Raw genomic sequence first — 16,021 nt, 5'->3', positions numbered from 1 at the left:
CCGCTCCGAGCGCGCCGAGCAACGAGCACGGGATGGGCGGTCGGGGCGGCCGCACCGGTGGGCGCGGGACGGGTGGACAGCGCGACCGAGCCGGCGGGGCTGGGGCTCGGAGCGCGCCCCGCGGTTGGTGCGGGATGCGGGTTCGGTGCGCGCCGGCGGCGCGGGGCCGCGGGGAGCGTTGGCGCAACGGTGGCGGCGGCCGAGGAGCGGCGGCGGAGCGATGGAGCGCAGGGTCAGGCACTGCCGCTTCCGCGCCCGGGCGAGCCCCGCCTCGCCCCCCAGGCACAGGGAGGTCATGGGTCCCCTCGGAGGGCTGCGCGTCCAAGTGCAGGAGCACCCGAGCCGGCCCGGGCACAGCGAAGGAGCGGCGAAGAAGAGCAGGTGCATCCCGGCTCCGGCGGCGGTTGAGAAAGAGGCCCGGGGTGCCATCAGGAGAGAAAGGGACCAGGAAAGGGGCAGCGGGGACCGCCAGAACGAGGAGAAGGTCCTGGAGCAAACGGGGAATAAGTCCTGGAGAAGATCTGCCGTCCAAAGCGAGCGACCCAACGTGACCTTCGAGACCCGCCCAGTGAAGGCGGAGAAGAGCGATGCCCCGGCCGGATCGCTGTGCGAGCTTGGGAACCCTGCTCAAGATCAGAATATCCCGGTCTTGTTTCAGTCCTTACCTGCCAGGTCCCACGTTCAGCTCCAGGGCCCTCTTTCCTCGCAGCTGATGCATGTGACTCCAGTGCCGGTAAAACAAGTGCCAGTCCAATTGCAGCCTCTACTGCAGCGGCCAAAGATTGAAACAAAAAACGTTCCCCTCACAGTCCTGCCCTCGGATTCAGGTATTATGGTCAGGGAGCTTGCACGGTGACTGCTTATCAGGCAGGAGAACACAAGGGGAAAGGTCATGTTAGAAAACCATCCCTTTGCAAAGGCTGGGGTTTAGCACAGCTCTTGCACAGTGTAAGACACAAAAGCACAGTAACACAGAGTTCTGTAGTAGTTTGTTACAATCAAGGCAGTTTTGTCACATTCCTCCCTTTCTGCATGAAACCCCTTAGGACAGTGTTCAGAATTACACTGAGTTGTGATCGCAGTTTTAAGGTCAGGAATCTGCTTGATTTTTAAAGCTATAGTCATATGTCTCTCTGAAAAACTCTGGACCTGTTAAATGAAGAGCAATTTGAAACATCTATATTAGAAGCTTTTTTTTTTTAGTATCTAGATATTCAAAATTATTACTTAAGTAAAGTCTTAAAGACTTTTTCCCTTTATCAATGATGTGAAAGAGTTAATTTTTAAACCTCTTCCAGGAGGAAGTTGCTAGCTCAGGGATCAGTTTTAAGGGACCTGTGGATTCATCATGTTGCCAGCTCAATTTAAATGCTGCCTGTGTTTACAAAGAGCCAAAGCCAGGTATCATGTAACAATCTTAGTTCCTGCATCCTTAGGGCTTTGGTTACATAGTTCTGGTGGTGATAATAAATTTGCGGTGGTGTGGTCTGTGCTATACAACGATTAGTGTATAAATTCATAAGAAAACAAGCCAACTGAAATCCAAACTACTGTGTTAGCAGGCCCTGTTTATTTTATTTATTTTTTTTATTATATGTAACAACAGCCAGGTAACTGATTCCTTGTGCAGTGACTCAGCAAAGGGCAGTGGAGGATTTTGTAGGAACTGCTCTCCAAATGTGCACTGAGTTTCATCTGTCCAAAGCCCTGGTGATGCTGTGGGTGTGATGCTGAGTGTGCCCTGCCGTATCCCCTGGAAGGTGATGATGTTTCCCTCCCTTGTTGCACAGGAATGCCAGACACTCCCTTCAGCAAGACCAAGAGTGGCCGTGTGAAGCGTCCCATGAACGCCTTCATGGTGTGGGCCCGGATCCACAGGGCTGCTGTGGCCAAAGCCAACCCAGGGGCCAACAACGCCGAGATCAGCGTCCAGCTCGGCCTGGAGTGGAGCAAACTCACTGAGGAGCAGAAGCAGCCCTATTATGAGGAAGCTAACAAAATAAAACTGAGGCACAGGGAGGAATTTCCTGGTAAACATCTTAGTTATTTACCTGAATGCTTTAGAAGTGCAGGGCTTTTTTGGAAAATCGATCTCTTGCATTATGGCGATCAACAGAGATAGAAAAAAATGCAGATATTTCAAGTACATAATCCTTCTGTGTCCGTGAAATGATGAATTTTTTAAAGCATCCAAAATGCTGGTGCTTAGAACACTGCAGCTAAGCAGAGCAGCTTTTTTGAATGCTTTAATAGTCTAATGGCAAGAGAATGAGTTCGTGTGGCCTGCTGCATCAGTTTCCTTGCTCCAGAAACAGCTGCCCAGGTGGCCTGTGGTGACACATGTGTCCATTTCTTAAAAGCAGGAAAGGGAAATGTCACAGGAAGCACAAACAGCATTGTATTCTGTGGGATTCTTCAACCTGTAGACTTGAAGTTCCCACATAATGGTGTGGAAAATGTTTCACAGCCTTTTGTCAGGTGTTAAAATTTGTACCCTTAGCAATTTCATTTATCCCGAAGATAACAGAATGTAAAACAGAATGTAAAAAAAACTTTAAAAAAGCTGTTGAGATACCAGGTGTTGTGATCCTTTCTCTGTTTTCATAATGCTGCTTGTTCATGATGCTGCCTAATCTGTCATAAACAAAGAAAAGAGCATCACTCTCCCTCTCTCCTTGCATCTTAAAAAAAAAAAAAGGTGTTTCTTTAAAGTTCCATTAAGAGTTAACCTGCGTAAGAAACCAAACAGCTCAGTGTAAATTCATGATATATTCTTATATCTGTTAGTGTTTGGGTAATGTTGTCAGGCAAAGGCAAACCTGCTCTTCCACAATCTATCCAGGGTTCCCAGTGGATCATATTTTCTGTTATGTCTTGTAACCTGCAGATATATGTGAGACTGAAGGGGTTAAGGAAACCATGAGGAAAGCCCACATTTTGGGTAGCCATGGTTTTCCTCCACTTTGAATGCCCACAGTGCAGGACTGTCATGTTCTCCTTAATGTGGTTTCCTCAGCTGGGCCACATCTCTCCCCAGTGTTTGGTAGTTCTTTGTCTCACGAGCAGCTACTACTTGGTAACTTCTAAACAATACCCAAATATTTCTATTTCATTTCCATCTCCAGTAAAATTCCCCATTTCTAGCTCACCAAAACAAGTGGGGCATTGCCATTGCCTAAAGGAGCAGGTTTTGGACTTGTCTTATCAGATCCTTCAGAATTATAGCATAGCTTTAGATAAATAATGAAACCTTCCAAAATATTGGATGTCTGCATCTTTTTTTCGTCTCTGACAGGTTGGGTTTATCAGCCGAACAAAAAGAAGTGTTCTCCACCACCTGGCTCTGCTGCATTTTCAGGCACTTCCCAGAGTACCATCACTACAAATCCAGCTGGCACCCTTCCCTTCTCATCACCTACTTACTCTTTTGTCAACTCCAGTGTTAAGAACAGTATTGGACGTCCAGTCTGTGAGTTTTCAGTAGTGAATTATTTTAAAAATTCAGAATTTACCTGTTCCAGTAGTGACAGGGCAAGGGGGAGTGGCTTCAAACTGAAAGAGAGTAGGTTTAGATTAGATGTTGGGAAGAAACTTTGCTGTGAGCGTGGTGGGGCCCTGGCTCAGGTTGCCCAGAGAAGGTGTGATTATTTACCAACACTTCTTTCTATTTAAGATATTAAACTACAGCTGTTTCTTTCCCTCATTTGGTCTCCACCTCACAGATACCCTGGAAGGATCCTTCTTTTTTACAAAAAGTTCACACTGGCAGTGAAATAGTGTGAGAGCCCCCAGACCAGTGTAAGAGCTGACTTGCATGTTCTTTAGAGAAAGAGCTCTGGCTCTGTCAGTGCATGGTATGGATTTCAACACCACATAGCTCAGATCCAGGCAATGGCATTTTCCTCTTTAAGCATCCTGGAAAGAGCTGCTTTCTTTGCAATGAGACAAGAAAATGAAATGCCTGATTATGCTGTGTGGTAATAATCGGAGATATTAAAACAAAAGAATACTCAGCTGAGTTCTGATGAAGTTCTGAGTTAGTGATTTGAAAATTCCTATGCAATGTGTTTCTAAATCTTTCCCTATGAAGGCAGCCCTGTTGATGAGGTGTGATTTGAGAGTGTACATTGAAGTTTGTGCTCTGCAAAACATTTCAAAGTAAAATTGTCTAGTGTGTACATTCATTGATGAAATAAGGAAACATATTGGAGATTAGAGTGGTTTAGGCTCCTGAGCACACAGATTTGTTATAAATTTGGCTCATTTCATGTCAGTAGACTTGTGAGGTCTTCTGAGCTGAAGGCACACTCCACCCCATTATGGGGCCTTACTAGGACAAGATAGAGCCTCACCAAGAGCAGTGGACCCACATCAGCCACTTCCTTCCTCCTGTGGGTTCCTGTGCAATGCAGCTTTAGTGTGTGGGCTCCAAACCCATCTCTCAGAATGGTGTCACATTAGATGTATGACATGAGTTGCTGGGAAATTTGAGGGGGAATTATTTTGACTGTACCCAGAAATGCTGTGGTTTGCTGTGATGCTGTTTATCAGAACTCTCTGTTCAAGTCTGACAAGTCACTGTTTTGTTTCCTGAAGGTGAATCTCCCGCCATCCGTCTGCCGGCCTCTTCCATCCAGCACGCTGTGCCCATGACCCTTTTCCAGACCACGGCTGCAAGCACCACATCAGTGGCTGTTGCAGTTCCAACCCTGCCCCTGCGCCCTGTAGTTTCATCACAGCCCTTTGCTGAGCCTGCTCAGACAGAAGCTTTTGTGTCACCTGGGCTCAATTTCTCCCTGAAGAGACCTGCGCCCGTTTTCGCTGAGAGCTTCAGCAACAGAAACCCGAGTAACATCAGCAGCACTAGTGGCAGGTTTTCTGTCTCCAACAGTGAGATGCCAGGGATTTCTGTTTTTCCTAGAGGAATAGCTCTTCCCCAGGCTACCCCTTTCATTCCCTCACCTGCCTACGTGTCTGCTCCCATTGGACAACCAGCCAGTTTGTTTGGAGGAACTCCTCAGTTTCCATTTTGCCACCCTTCCTTTATACCTGGACCTCGCTGTTTCCCCTCAAGGTAATGAAACCATTTCCATACCAGTAAGAAAAAAATGCTGAAAGGCAGGGAATCTTTTGACTTGCAGACAGCAGGTGGAGCATTGAGAGGGAAAGGAGCTCTTACCTTCCTGTAGCTGCTGTGTGCTGGAACCCCTGGCCTCAGCCTGCTCGTAATACATGCCCAGTTACTGAAAGCTCCACAGAATTATTGCAGTTGTAATTGGCACTCCCAAGGCCATGGAAAACAGAAGTATCTTCTTTCCACTTTATGGGTCTAAGTGCAGTTGATTTCAGCAGAAGAGCATTAGGTAGAGATAATGTAAAAATAGTTTGAAAGTGGTCAGATAGAATTGAAGTGGGTGTGTCCTGGAGGTGTCTCCTGGGTACACTGTGATTGCCATAACTGTTGATATTTCTGAAACCCAGCCTGGTGGGAAGTGTCTGCAGAATTCCTGTGTAAGTAGTAATTCCTAGTTCTTCTTTTTCAGTCAATCAGAGGTCCCCTAATCAAAGAATTACCAGGCTAACACATGTGGTGTCCCGTGGGTGTTTGTGGGCTGAGCATACACAGAAAGCACCAGTGCCCTGGTGCAGGTGGCAGCTCAAACACCAGGCATCTGATGCTTATTCTTTACAGGGCATCATTTTGCTTTCATGACTGTGCAGTAGCAAACCTATCACAAATTATTACGATTATTAGACTTAAATTTTGTCTGTTTATGCACTGTTATTCCCACTAGCAGCAGCAACCAATGTGTTCCTGTGGCAGTGAGACCACCTGGTCTTTAATTAGGGCTAATGATGACCCATCAAACTCAGAAGAACTTCATGAGCTGACAAGTGCAATACAAGACATTTCTATTTTTGAGGTCCTTTAAGGAAACACAGACACGTATTCCCAAAATTGCTAAAAATTATTTTTGCTCAACCCTTGGTGTCTGAAATGAGACAGTTTTGTGAGGCCTCTGAGAAGAGTTCTTGTAGCATAAAAAACTGTTCTGATTTCACACATTAATGGACTTCTGAAGTCCATTAATGCCAGCTGAATGGCAGCTTTGCTAATGCCAGGGTCTTTCTAATACAGTTATTTATGAGTTCTCTGTCCTATAAACTCATTTCTTGCATACAAGAGTCATGATTTCTGAACTGAAAATGCAGATGTATGCACTAAAAATTTAAATATTAGATTGGAATGATGATTAGTCCCCTTGAAACCTCAATAGATATTGTATCAATGTGTTTACAATGCCTGCACTGTGGAGCTCTATTATTTCTTTACATATTTTTGTTTTCTTCACAATGTAGTGAATTTCTCTACAACACTGTAAATTACAATCCCTGTGTCTTTCTGCATCAGAATAAAAATTCAGGCATCTGCCACTGGAGGAATACAGTTCCATTTGATATCATAACTTCCTGCAATGGTTATGTGGTTACTTTTTAAAAATTTATTACTGTGCATTCTTTAAATATTAACATTGACAACCACATATTGGGCACAAGGACTCCCTGTCCTGTTTGGTAACAGTGTAATATTTATAATTTGAAAATTACAAATAAGAGTGCTTTACGCCAGGTCTGTCACAAATTTTGGCATACAGAAATTACACAAAATGAGTTTTGATGCTTTTTAAAATTAATCTGAGTATGTTGGTTAACTCACTGCATGCTGCTTTATGTGTGGTATTATTTGATTGATAAATACAGTGTGGGGTTTATGTTCTCACAGTAACCTTGTGTGTGCTGAACTACTGAACTACTCTTGTTATGGCCCTAGTGCTGAAATTAGGCATGGTTTTAAATTTGTGTGTTTTAAAAAATGGGATAAGCTGGGCAGCACAGAGCATCAGTGTCATTGTGCAGCCCTGCATTTCTGAAAGCCAACCTTGCATCTCTTCCCTCGCAGCACATTCCCACTCAGAGCTCCGTTTGGCTACGGCAATTTCTCCAGCTCGGTGCCTCAGTGCTTTGGCTTTTATGAGGAGAGGAACCAGAGGCAGGAGGTGATATTTTCCACTGTGGATGAAGACTATCGTTTCAGGGCATACTCAGAGGAGAGGCTCTGTGAGAACCAGCGTGTCTGTGGGAGCCCCGAGGTCGTGTCCTGTCAGAGCACCTGCAGCGAGGAGCGCGTCCTGAGCCCCCTGCCACAGCTGGACGTGGAAGTGGTGGAGGAGGTTTTGCCATCCCCCCCGTCTACTCCCTCCAGCACTTACATTGTCAACGTAACTGACAGTGATGAGGAAGAGGAAGTCAAGTTTTTTCAAGTATTGTAATTTTTAAAGCTTATTATAATCCAGAGAAATACTATAGAATGGGAAATAAATGTTTTCCTTAACACCACCTTTTCAGTCGGTGTGTTCAATGGGAAGGTCAGGTGGCTTTAGTAAGTTGTACAGATCATTTTGAAGAGTCTGATGAGCTGTTTGTATAAGAGGAAAGTCTTATAAATAGCAGAAAATGCCTGTTCATTTCTAAATTCTCACTGAAAGCTGATCTCGCCTGCAGGAATGCATGTGGCCAAATGCACAAATGCCTCATCAAATACATTTCAGGGTATAAAACAGCTGTTTGTGAGATTATTCTCTAGATCTAACTTCCCTCTTCTCCATCTACCTTTTTATACCCTGTGGAGTAGGATATCAGACATATTTCAATGCACCAGAATCTAGAATGGTTCACAACTGTTGTGATTTATTCTACCAAGCCCAGAGAAAGGGAAGAGTGGTTTAACATATCCTGGATATACTAATGGAAAACTACATGTGAGGGTGATCCCCTCTTCCCTCCCAGCTAGAGCTGATGTCCTGTTGTGGTTGTTTGGGATCTGTGTCTACAGCTCTCTCACTGCAGCCAGCCCTCAGCTGAGCTCTCTTGAAGGCTCTCCTGTCTTGTCTATAACAGAAGTGAAAGTTACACAAACAACCCACTCAAACCTCCTTCCTCTGCATCATCCCTCAGCATGTCTAGCAGCCCTGCAGCCTGGAAAATGTGGCAGAAGAGGTTTTTAGTTCCCATTTCTAGGTGATTTTTCAGCTCACCCACAAATTTTCCCATAATGTAGTTTCCTGAAGTGCCAAGTATCTGTGCTGCTACTTCTCCTCCTGAAATGTGGGAAGTGGCCAGTGTTGGCAGGGCCAGTGCCTTGGAGGCTGTGTGCCCTCCTGCAGGCCTTCATGGCAGTGCAGAGGGTAACTGGGACACAAGAGGGACATGTTCTACTCTCTGATAATTATTTTCCTCCTTATTGTTTACCTTAATCTAAACAAAAAACCACCTTGTGCTCTTGAAAAACAGATGATGATTTTCTGCACAAAGTTTGTTTTCCTCCTGCCGCTGTAAACGTCTAAAGACACTTGATGCTTCCCAGTGCATCACTGCTATCCATTTACAGAGACAACTTTTTTCTCCAAAGTTACTGCACAGTTTTATGGAGTGGATGTCATTAAAAACCCTTGTGCTGTTATGCCTGTTTCCCTTTTCTTATTGGAATTAACTATTTCAGTATAATAACTGATGTGTTGGAGAAGGTTGCAGGCAGCACAGAGAGGATTATAATTGTTTCACATGTGGAAATAGAGTTAAGAGATGTGTCTGCAAATATAATCATCTTCAAATTCACTTGCCTGTAGAAATGAAGCAAAAGTCATAGCAGAAAGTGGTAGCAGTGACCCACCCTTTAAAAGAAGCACAGGGAGTGCTTTGATACCCTTTTGCTATCAGCACATCAGGACAAGCCCTTGTCTAGCTCCTGATCATCTTACAGCACTTCTCCCTCTTTGGCAGGACAGCTGCTCCAGGGCCCTTCCAAATATTCCTGCTGTCCTACATGGGTGGTGGAAAAGCAGAGCTGAACAGAATATTCTGGGTCAGCTGAACCTGCTCTCAACTGTCAAGACACTGGATAAAGGAGTTAGTTCTTGAATCTCCAGTTTCCCTCACAGATTCACAGCCTTCTTCCTTTGATCATTTCAAATGATCTGAAGCAGAAGAATGTTCTGTAAAATGGGAGATTTCAGATTCCACTCGAGTCAGCCAAAGCTGTAACATTTCTCTCATCAGTGAGAGTGTCTAATGCAGAGGTTAGGCAGGACAGTCCTTCCCTTCTCCCTTCTCCTGCTAAGACTTAGATTCTGGGTAAAGTTTCCTTCAGTGTCAGCAGGAATCTCCTCAGAGCACTTTGTTCCACAGCCTTTCCTAAGAACATGAAATATTACTGAGCTGTGGTACACATCATTGATTCTCTGCTCAAGTCTGGTTCTTGAACAGGCATTTTCCTCTCCCTGGGTCCATTTCTTTCTAGGTAATTCCTGATTTACTATGAACACAAAGGGAGAATCCTCATCTTTTGCACTCCAGCTAACAACAACAGCATTAAATCATCTTGAAAATTGTCAAGCAAGTGCAGAACCCCCTCTGCAAAAGCTCTGTCATCAGCTTTGCCCTGGGGAGGCTGAAACACCTCACCCTTGCTCTGGGTGCTGCCCGGGGGCTGCTGCTCCATGCCTTGGCCACGGGGATGTAACAGATGAGAGAACAAAGCAGATCTGAAATTCCCAGCTGATACTCTTTATCAGACAGTTTGGATCCTGGAGGAAATGAGTCTGAGCCTGTGTAATTCTTAGATAATCAGAAGTCTGATCTTGTTCTGTGAAATCCAGCAAACGTCCCACTGACTTTGGGGAAGAGCTTTTGAAGAGGTGGGCACAGGCAGGATCTGACTCACCCTGTGCCAGGAACAGCATTACAGCACCTGAGCACTGTTAATAAAGCTAAAATACCCTGAATTTTTCCATGCAGCAATGTCTCAGTAATGTAAATGATATATTTCATATACATATACATACACACACACACACACACACACACACACACACACACACACATATATATATATATATATATTTATTTATATATATAAACCTATATGTAACCACTGCACAGCCTGTGGTTATATTTTTATACAGGATGTTTCTGGTGGTTTTCAAGTGACATATCCATTCTCATATTACCGAGATCCAAAGGTAAAAATATCACTATATAACAAATGCAAATATTACACATATTTTATTTTTATGGTACTTGAATGCTGGAAACAATCACAAGCAGATAGTTGTTGGCTTAAATATTATAATAATCTTAACATAAGGCTCATTTAATTTCATTTTATGCTTTTTTGAGCTGATCTTCTTTTAGAGAAATATATGGAGCAGTCCCTGTGAAGATTTGTTGTACTGAGAAGATTTGTGACAATCTCCTCATCAAAGTGGGTTTTTTCCCTTTGGGAAGGCAGAAATTTTATGCAGGGATGAAAGCAGGGTAGCTAAACTTGTGTCTAAATTTGGCTTGCATTTTTACTTATTTATAATATAGACATGCACAATAGTGCCATTGTTTTCTTCTATATTACATGCAGCTATAAATAAGTAGGGGAATTCACAGGGAAAAAAACCATGAAGATTTCCCTTCAGGATATTCCATATGATTAGAAAAGAGCTGAAATTTTACCCCTGTATTTTTGCCCTTCGAAACAAGAGGATTTAGTTGTGCCATGAAAATTCATGACCTCTCTATGGGTCAGCTAAAATGTCACTTAGAGCCTCTCACCCTGATTATTCCCTCTAGGTGTCCCTACAGTGCCTGACTTTCCTCTGCCAGGGTGATATCAGGAATAAATTGACCTTCACAAGATCAGAGAGATTCAGTTTGTGAAGTGCTGGGGGACAAAGGGGACATCTGTGAGATATAAACCAAAATTGTATCTGCAAAAGGGAACAGTCACCTTTCCTTTGGGCAGCCCTGGCAGGAGCCTGCAAAAACCTTCAGTATAAAAGATAATAGAGTTTTCAATAGCATAAATAATGCTCTGGACAAGAGACAAAATCTACTGTTATCTGGCAAACCTTGATTTTGAAGGGAGTATTCACTTCCTACCAGCCTGATTTACTTATACACCCTACACTTAAAACCTCTCCACATGCAAATTGTCCCCATTTCTCATGTCCCTGGTGGTTCACTCACACAGACACTTGAAGCATAGAGATGAATGGAAAGGGTTGAATGGAAGATGCAGATCAATGTCTGTCTGAAGAGAGTGGCTGAGAGGTAATGGCTCTTCCTGACCCCATAAAAATCCGTGTCAGCCAACCCTGGCTGTCTTGAGTGGGGCTGGGAGTCACACACTGACACAGGCAAGGCCGTTCCTCTCTGTGGGCTCCGTGTGTGTGCAAGGAGCTCCTACAGCACCACGGAGTCCCCAGTGTTTGCAGCTGGTAACCTCAGCGTGGCCCCACCAACCGGGCTCTCCTGTCCTGCTGGGACCCCCACCCCACGGGCCAATTCAGCAGCTGTGCAGCCCCCCAGGTGCTCAGCAAAGAGATGGGGTGTGGGCTTCAAGCCTTGGCTCAGCCCTGAAGGATGCAGGAGAAAACAGGGATGCACTTTCGGGAGCCTCATGGCAGCGGCTGGATATCCCTGAAGGGCAGCACCGGGAATACGAGCTGTGCATGTTCCCAAGTCCTTCCTCAAGCCTGGCCCTCCCATCGACCCTAAGGGAGAGAGTCAGAGAACATCCTTTTGTGTGCCTTTTATTCAGGCACATAACATCTATCCCGTATCCCCTCAACTCTCCAGGAGTAATGTATTTCCCAGGAATAGAGAAATTTTGGATGTCTCTGGAACCACGGGATCAGCTATGATAAGATTGCACATAAATACACCAAACAAATAAACAAACAGCTCTTGAGCTCCTTCCTTCCCCCGGCTCTCCCCTTTTTCCTAGCTTCGGAGGCACAATGGATTTCCGTGCTGGCCAAGGCGCAGGAGGGGAGGTTTTGCAGAGGGAGCCCCGGGGAGGTGCTCAGGTTTCCCCTGGCCCGGGTTGGGGACAGAGCCGCCGGACCCCGGGAGCATCCCGGCCGTGCGGAGGGGAGCAGGAGAGGAGGGGGCTGCGGGCGGACCCGGAGCTCTGCGGTGGGAGGGGACAGGCGGCGCCGGGCGGGTTTATAGAGCGGCGGCGGCGGCCGAGAGCGGTCCCTGCCCGGAGCCATGCGGGGCCGGGGGCTGCTCTGCGGCATCGCCCTCTCGCTGCTGCTGCGGCCGCCGCCCCGTGAGTGCGGGTGCCCGATCGGAATGCGGGGTGCCCGATCTAAATGCGGGATGCCCGATCGAAATGCAGGGTGCCCGATCTAAATGCGGGATGCCCGGCCCGGAGCTGTGCGGCAGAGCTCCGGCTGCGGAGCTGTGCGGAGCGCCCGGGGAGGGAGGGAGGGTGGGAGGATGGATGGATGGATGGATGGATGGATGGATGGATGGATGGATGGATGGATGGATGGATGGATGGATGGATGGATGGATGGATGGATGGATGGATGGATGGATGGATGGATGGATGGGTGGGTGGGTTTGGGGATCCTCCTGCTTTTCCTACAACCATCGCAGAGCTCCCTCTCCTCTCCCGGCCCGGTTTGGTGCGGAGGGCCGGGATGCTGAGCCGCTCCCGTTGTCTCCGCAGCCGCGGCCGCTGAGATGCAGCCCCAGGCCGAGGTGGTGGTGCCGCGCTGGGCAGCCCCGGGTGGCCCCGGCAGCCCCAAGGTAGGTCACCCCCAGAGCTTGGTCTCTTTTTTTTACAGACCTCCCTTTGTGGGGACGGGGGTGGCGCGGGGAGCACAGCGCCTGGTGATGCGCGTTTTGGGGATGAGCTGTGGGGATGAGCGAGGAGCTGTCATAGCTCCTGCAGATCGCAGGGAAGGCTGTGTGAGCTGGCTGGTGTGTTTGGGAACTGCATTCCCCCTGCTCTCTGCCGTGCCTTAAAGCCTCGGTCTGTGTCTGTGAAAGGGGAGCGGGGCCGTTCCATCGGTGGCATTTAGGGAATTCTTCTTCTGGATAGAAGAATCTGCTGCAGGTGGAGCTAAACCCAGAAAGCCATCTGTGTCCTGAACTGTACCAAAATAAATGTGACCAGCAGGTCAAGGGAGAGGGTTCTGACCCTGCACTCTGGTCAGTGAGACCCCAGCTGCAGTGCTGTGTCTGGGATCCCCAGCACAGGGACGATATGGACCTGTTGGAGCCAGGCCAGGGCTGGACAGTGAAGATGCTCCAGGGCTGTGTCACCTCTCCTGTAAGGACAGACTGAGAGAGTTGGGGTGGTTCATCCTGGAGAACTCTCTGGAAAGACCTTATAGCATCTTTCAGTACCTAAAAGAGCTACAAGAAGCCGGAGAGGGACTTTTTACAAGGGTGTGGAATGACAGAACAAGGGAGAATAGCTTTGAGCTGGAAAAGGGCAGGGTTAGATTAGATATTTGGCAGAAATTTTTGACTGTGAGGTGATGGGGCACTGGGCCAGTTGCCCAGAGAAGCTGTGGGTGCACCATCCCTAGGTGTGTGCAAGGCCAGCCTGGATGGGGCTGGGAGCCATCTTTCCTAGTGGAATGTATCCCAGCCCAATGGCATGGGGATGGAACAAGATGGTCTTTAAGATTCCTTCCATTCCCAAACCATTCTCTGGTTCTGTGAATCCCAGCTGGGAGGGTGCTTCACAAGGCAAGAGAAGCCAACCAGCAGCTCAGGTGTGTTGCTGTGTCTCAGACACTGTGTGTTAATACAGATCTCACCCCTGCTGCTGTTCCGTGGGGGGATGAAGGGATGTCTCAACAGCCTCCAGACTCTGACAACCACTGAGGACCAGATAACACAAAACACAAAACACAGTTCCCCTTCCCAGGCTTGGTGTTGTTGCAATCAAGAAGTAATTGCAGTTGTGAGATTGAGAGAAAGAGGAAAGCCCACAGGGTGTTTTTTACATTGTGAACCAAAAAAAAAAAAGGGAAGCTCAGCATTGTGGAGACATCCATTTGTCTTGAACACAGTGGTGCTATTTGGGAATTTATTAATGGGTCTTTTCCATAATATGACACTTTCTAAAACTTATCATTGTGTCCTTTTACACACAAAAAACCCTACAATGACTCTCTCATGATCTTAGTTCTTTTTAAAATGCCCTTGTGATACTGCCTGCAGGTTTTGGTTCTGTTATTGATAGTGGTACAAATACATCTGGAGAACATTTCCCCTCAAATATATTTGCTGTGTCTCAGGGGTCACACTTGGTTTGTTTCAGGCAAGTTCCCGTTGGCTCTGAAATGAGTGTTAGCAAAACTAACATACAGCTGGGATATTTCACTTACACAGCAATTGATGGACTGAAGCAGTGGGACTGCTGAAGGAGGAGGGAGGGTGATATTAGCAATAATGATGTTAGCACAACCCTTGTGAAGAGAGTTTATGATGATGGAGACCCTCAGCTATGGGCAGGGCAGCCTTACAGTGCTTTCCTGTAAGTGAGTGAAGCACAGACCTATCCTCAGATGAATTGTGCACCTGTGATTTAGTAAAAGAAGCTCTGCCTGTTGCAATTATCCCTTTTTGTATATCCTAAATGTATTAACTTGATTTGCATCATCTCTGTGGGTCTGATGCCACGTCCTGGAAACTGAAGGAAGGATGAGCAAAACCCAGAATATGAGCTGATGAAAAGACATACTTGCATATTGCTCACAATGGCAAGTGAGCGTAACTCTAGGCTGAGAGAACATCCCATTCAGTCAGCCTTGCTTTCTTTCACTTTCAATATTCTGTTCCTCAAAGTCTCCTCCAAAACTGATATAAAAAATACTCTGGGTTAATAATTTCACCAATCCTCATGATTTCTCTTTTCTTCCAGCTGAATAAAGTGCACTGTTATATTAATATGAGCTATTTATCTTCTGGGGAATTTCTTCATCCATTTTCTCTGTGAGAAAGCATTCAGACTTGGAAACCCCAAGCTGACTTTATGTAGTGGTTTTGCTTTGAGGGAGGTAAAACTGCAGACCCCAGAGCCTCTTCTAGTTGCTCCTCTAAAAATTCTATGCTTTAAGTCTCTGGAATTATTCCTTTTTTTTTTTTTTTGGGTTAGTGTATACATTTGCCATTGCACTAAGAAATTGGGGTGCATTCTGTTCAAAGCAGCAGGCCCTGGGGAGGCCTGAAATTCTGTCAGTGCAATGGTTGGAATCCAGAGGTGTCCAAGGGTCCCTGTTCCCTGCCTTTCACTGGCACTTTCTGTGGGTAAAGGAACAAAATGAGAATCTCTGGAAGAGGCATGATTCCTCTCACCCTGAAACAGGCTCCTAAAAATGTCCTTCTGCTGGGACAACAAAGGCAGCTTTGGTTAACTAGCTCAGATATTTGACTCCTCAATCTCTGGGGCAGGCTGGGATGTCCTGTGATGCTGTGCTGAGCACAATCTGCAGCAGAGGGACGGGCAGGGAGCTCTCCCCATCCAACTGCACCTCCAAGCACCCCAGCACCAGGACCTGTTGCCTTACCTGAGCACCTTACTCCTCCTGAGACACCAGGCAGTGTCTCTAGCTCAGGTACAGCACCCCAGCAGCTGCCTGCCCTGCTCCTGGCCTGTGCATGGCTGTGCTGGGGGATGCAGCAGCGTGCCTGGCGCTGGGAGCCACCCTGGTGCATCCCTTCCCTTCCCCATCACTGCAGGCCTGAAGCAGGAGGAAGGCAAGGGGTGGTTTAGGGTCAGCTGCCATTCCAGGTTGTATTTGTGGATACATAAGGATGATGTGTGAGTAACAGAACCCTTTCCCCTGCACGCAGCACCCACTCCGAGCTGAAGTCACAGTGGAGGCAGAAGGTCAGGAGCTCGTCTTGGAACTGGAGAAAAACAGGTAAGTAAGTGTGCTTGTGCCCTGCATTGTGGTCCCGCTTAAATAATGAATAAGGATTACAGTGAGGTCAACAGGAAAACCTCCTCTGACTTCAGCAGGGTTTGATAAAGACAGGATGTGCAAGTCCTTCACTGCATTTCAAGGTTATTCCGAGTCCCCTCAGATGTTAATCACCCCAAGAGCACATTATAGCAGAGCTTTGTCAGCAAAAAAACAGATGGTGACCTGGCCCTCAGTGT

The 16,021-nt window shown here is 46.7% G+C and overlaps 2 protein-coding genes across 4 annotated transcripts in view; both read left to right on the top strand.

Annotated features, from left to right (window-relative positions):
• Positions 1 to 220: 220 nt before the first annotated feature.
• Positions 221 to 7,395, top strand: SOX30 (SRY-box transcription factor 30). The gene is made up of 5 exons (XM_063168926.1): positions 221 to 827; positions 1,791 to 2,030; positions 3,296 to 3,469; positions 4,597 to 5,074; positions 6,962 to 7,395. The coding sequence occupies exons 1-5, from the start codon at positions 221 to 223 to the stop codon at positions 7,329 to 7,331; spliced, it is 1,869 nt and encodes a 622-aa protein (XP_063024996.1). The 3' UTR covers positions 7,332 to 7,395.
• A 5,094-nt stretch (positions 7,396 to 12,489) lies between these two features.
• The window catches only part of ADAM19 (ADAM metallopeptidase domain 19), a 31,691-nt gene continuing 28,159 nt past the window's right edge, over positions 12,490 to 16,021 (top strand). For all 3 annotated transcript variants that reach the window (XR_010029493.1, XR_010029492.1, XM_063168922.1), the window contains exons 1-2: positions 12,490 to 12,648; positions 15,712 to 15,782. Coding sequence is in view for 1 of the 3 variants with exons in the window: in XM_063168922.1 (XP_063024992.1) it covers positions 12,583 to 12,648; positions 15,712 to 15,782 (137 nt within the window). In the remaining 2 variants the exon portion in view is untranslated. The remainder of the gene's footprint in view (positions 12,649 to 15,711; positions 15,783 to 16,021) is intronic.

This window comes from Melospiza melodia, chromosome 14 (assembly GCF_035770615.1).
Source record: "Melospiza melodia melodia isolate bMelMel2 chromosome 14, bMelMel2.pri, whole genome shotgun sequence".
NCBI lineage: Eukaryota > Metazoa > Chordata > Aves > Passeriformes > Passerellidae > Melospiza > Melospiza melodia.
This window is presented reverse-complemented; position numbering and strand designations above follow the sequence as displayed.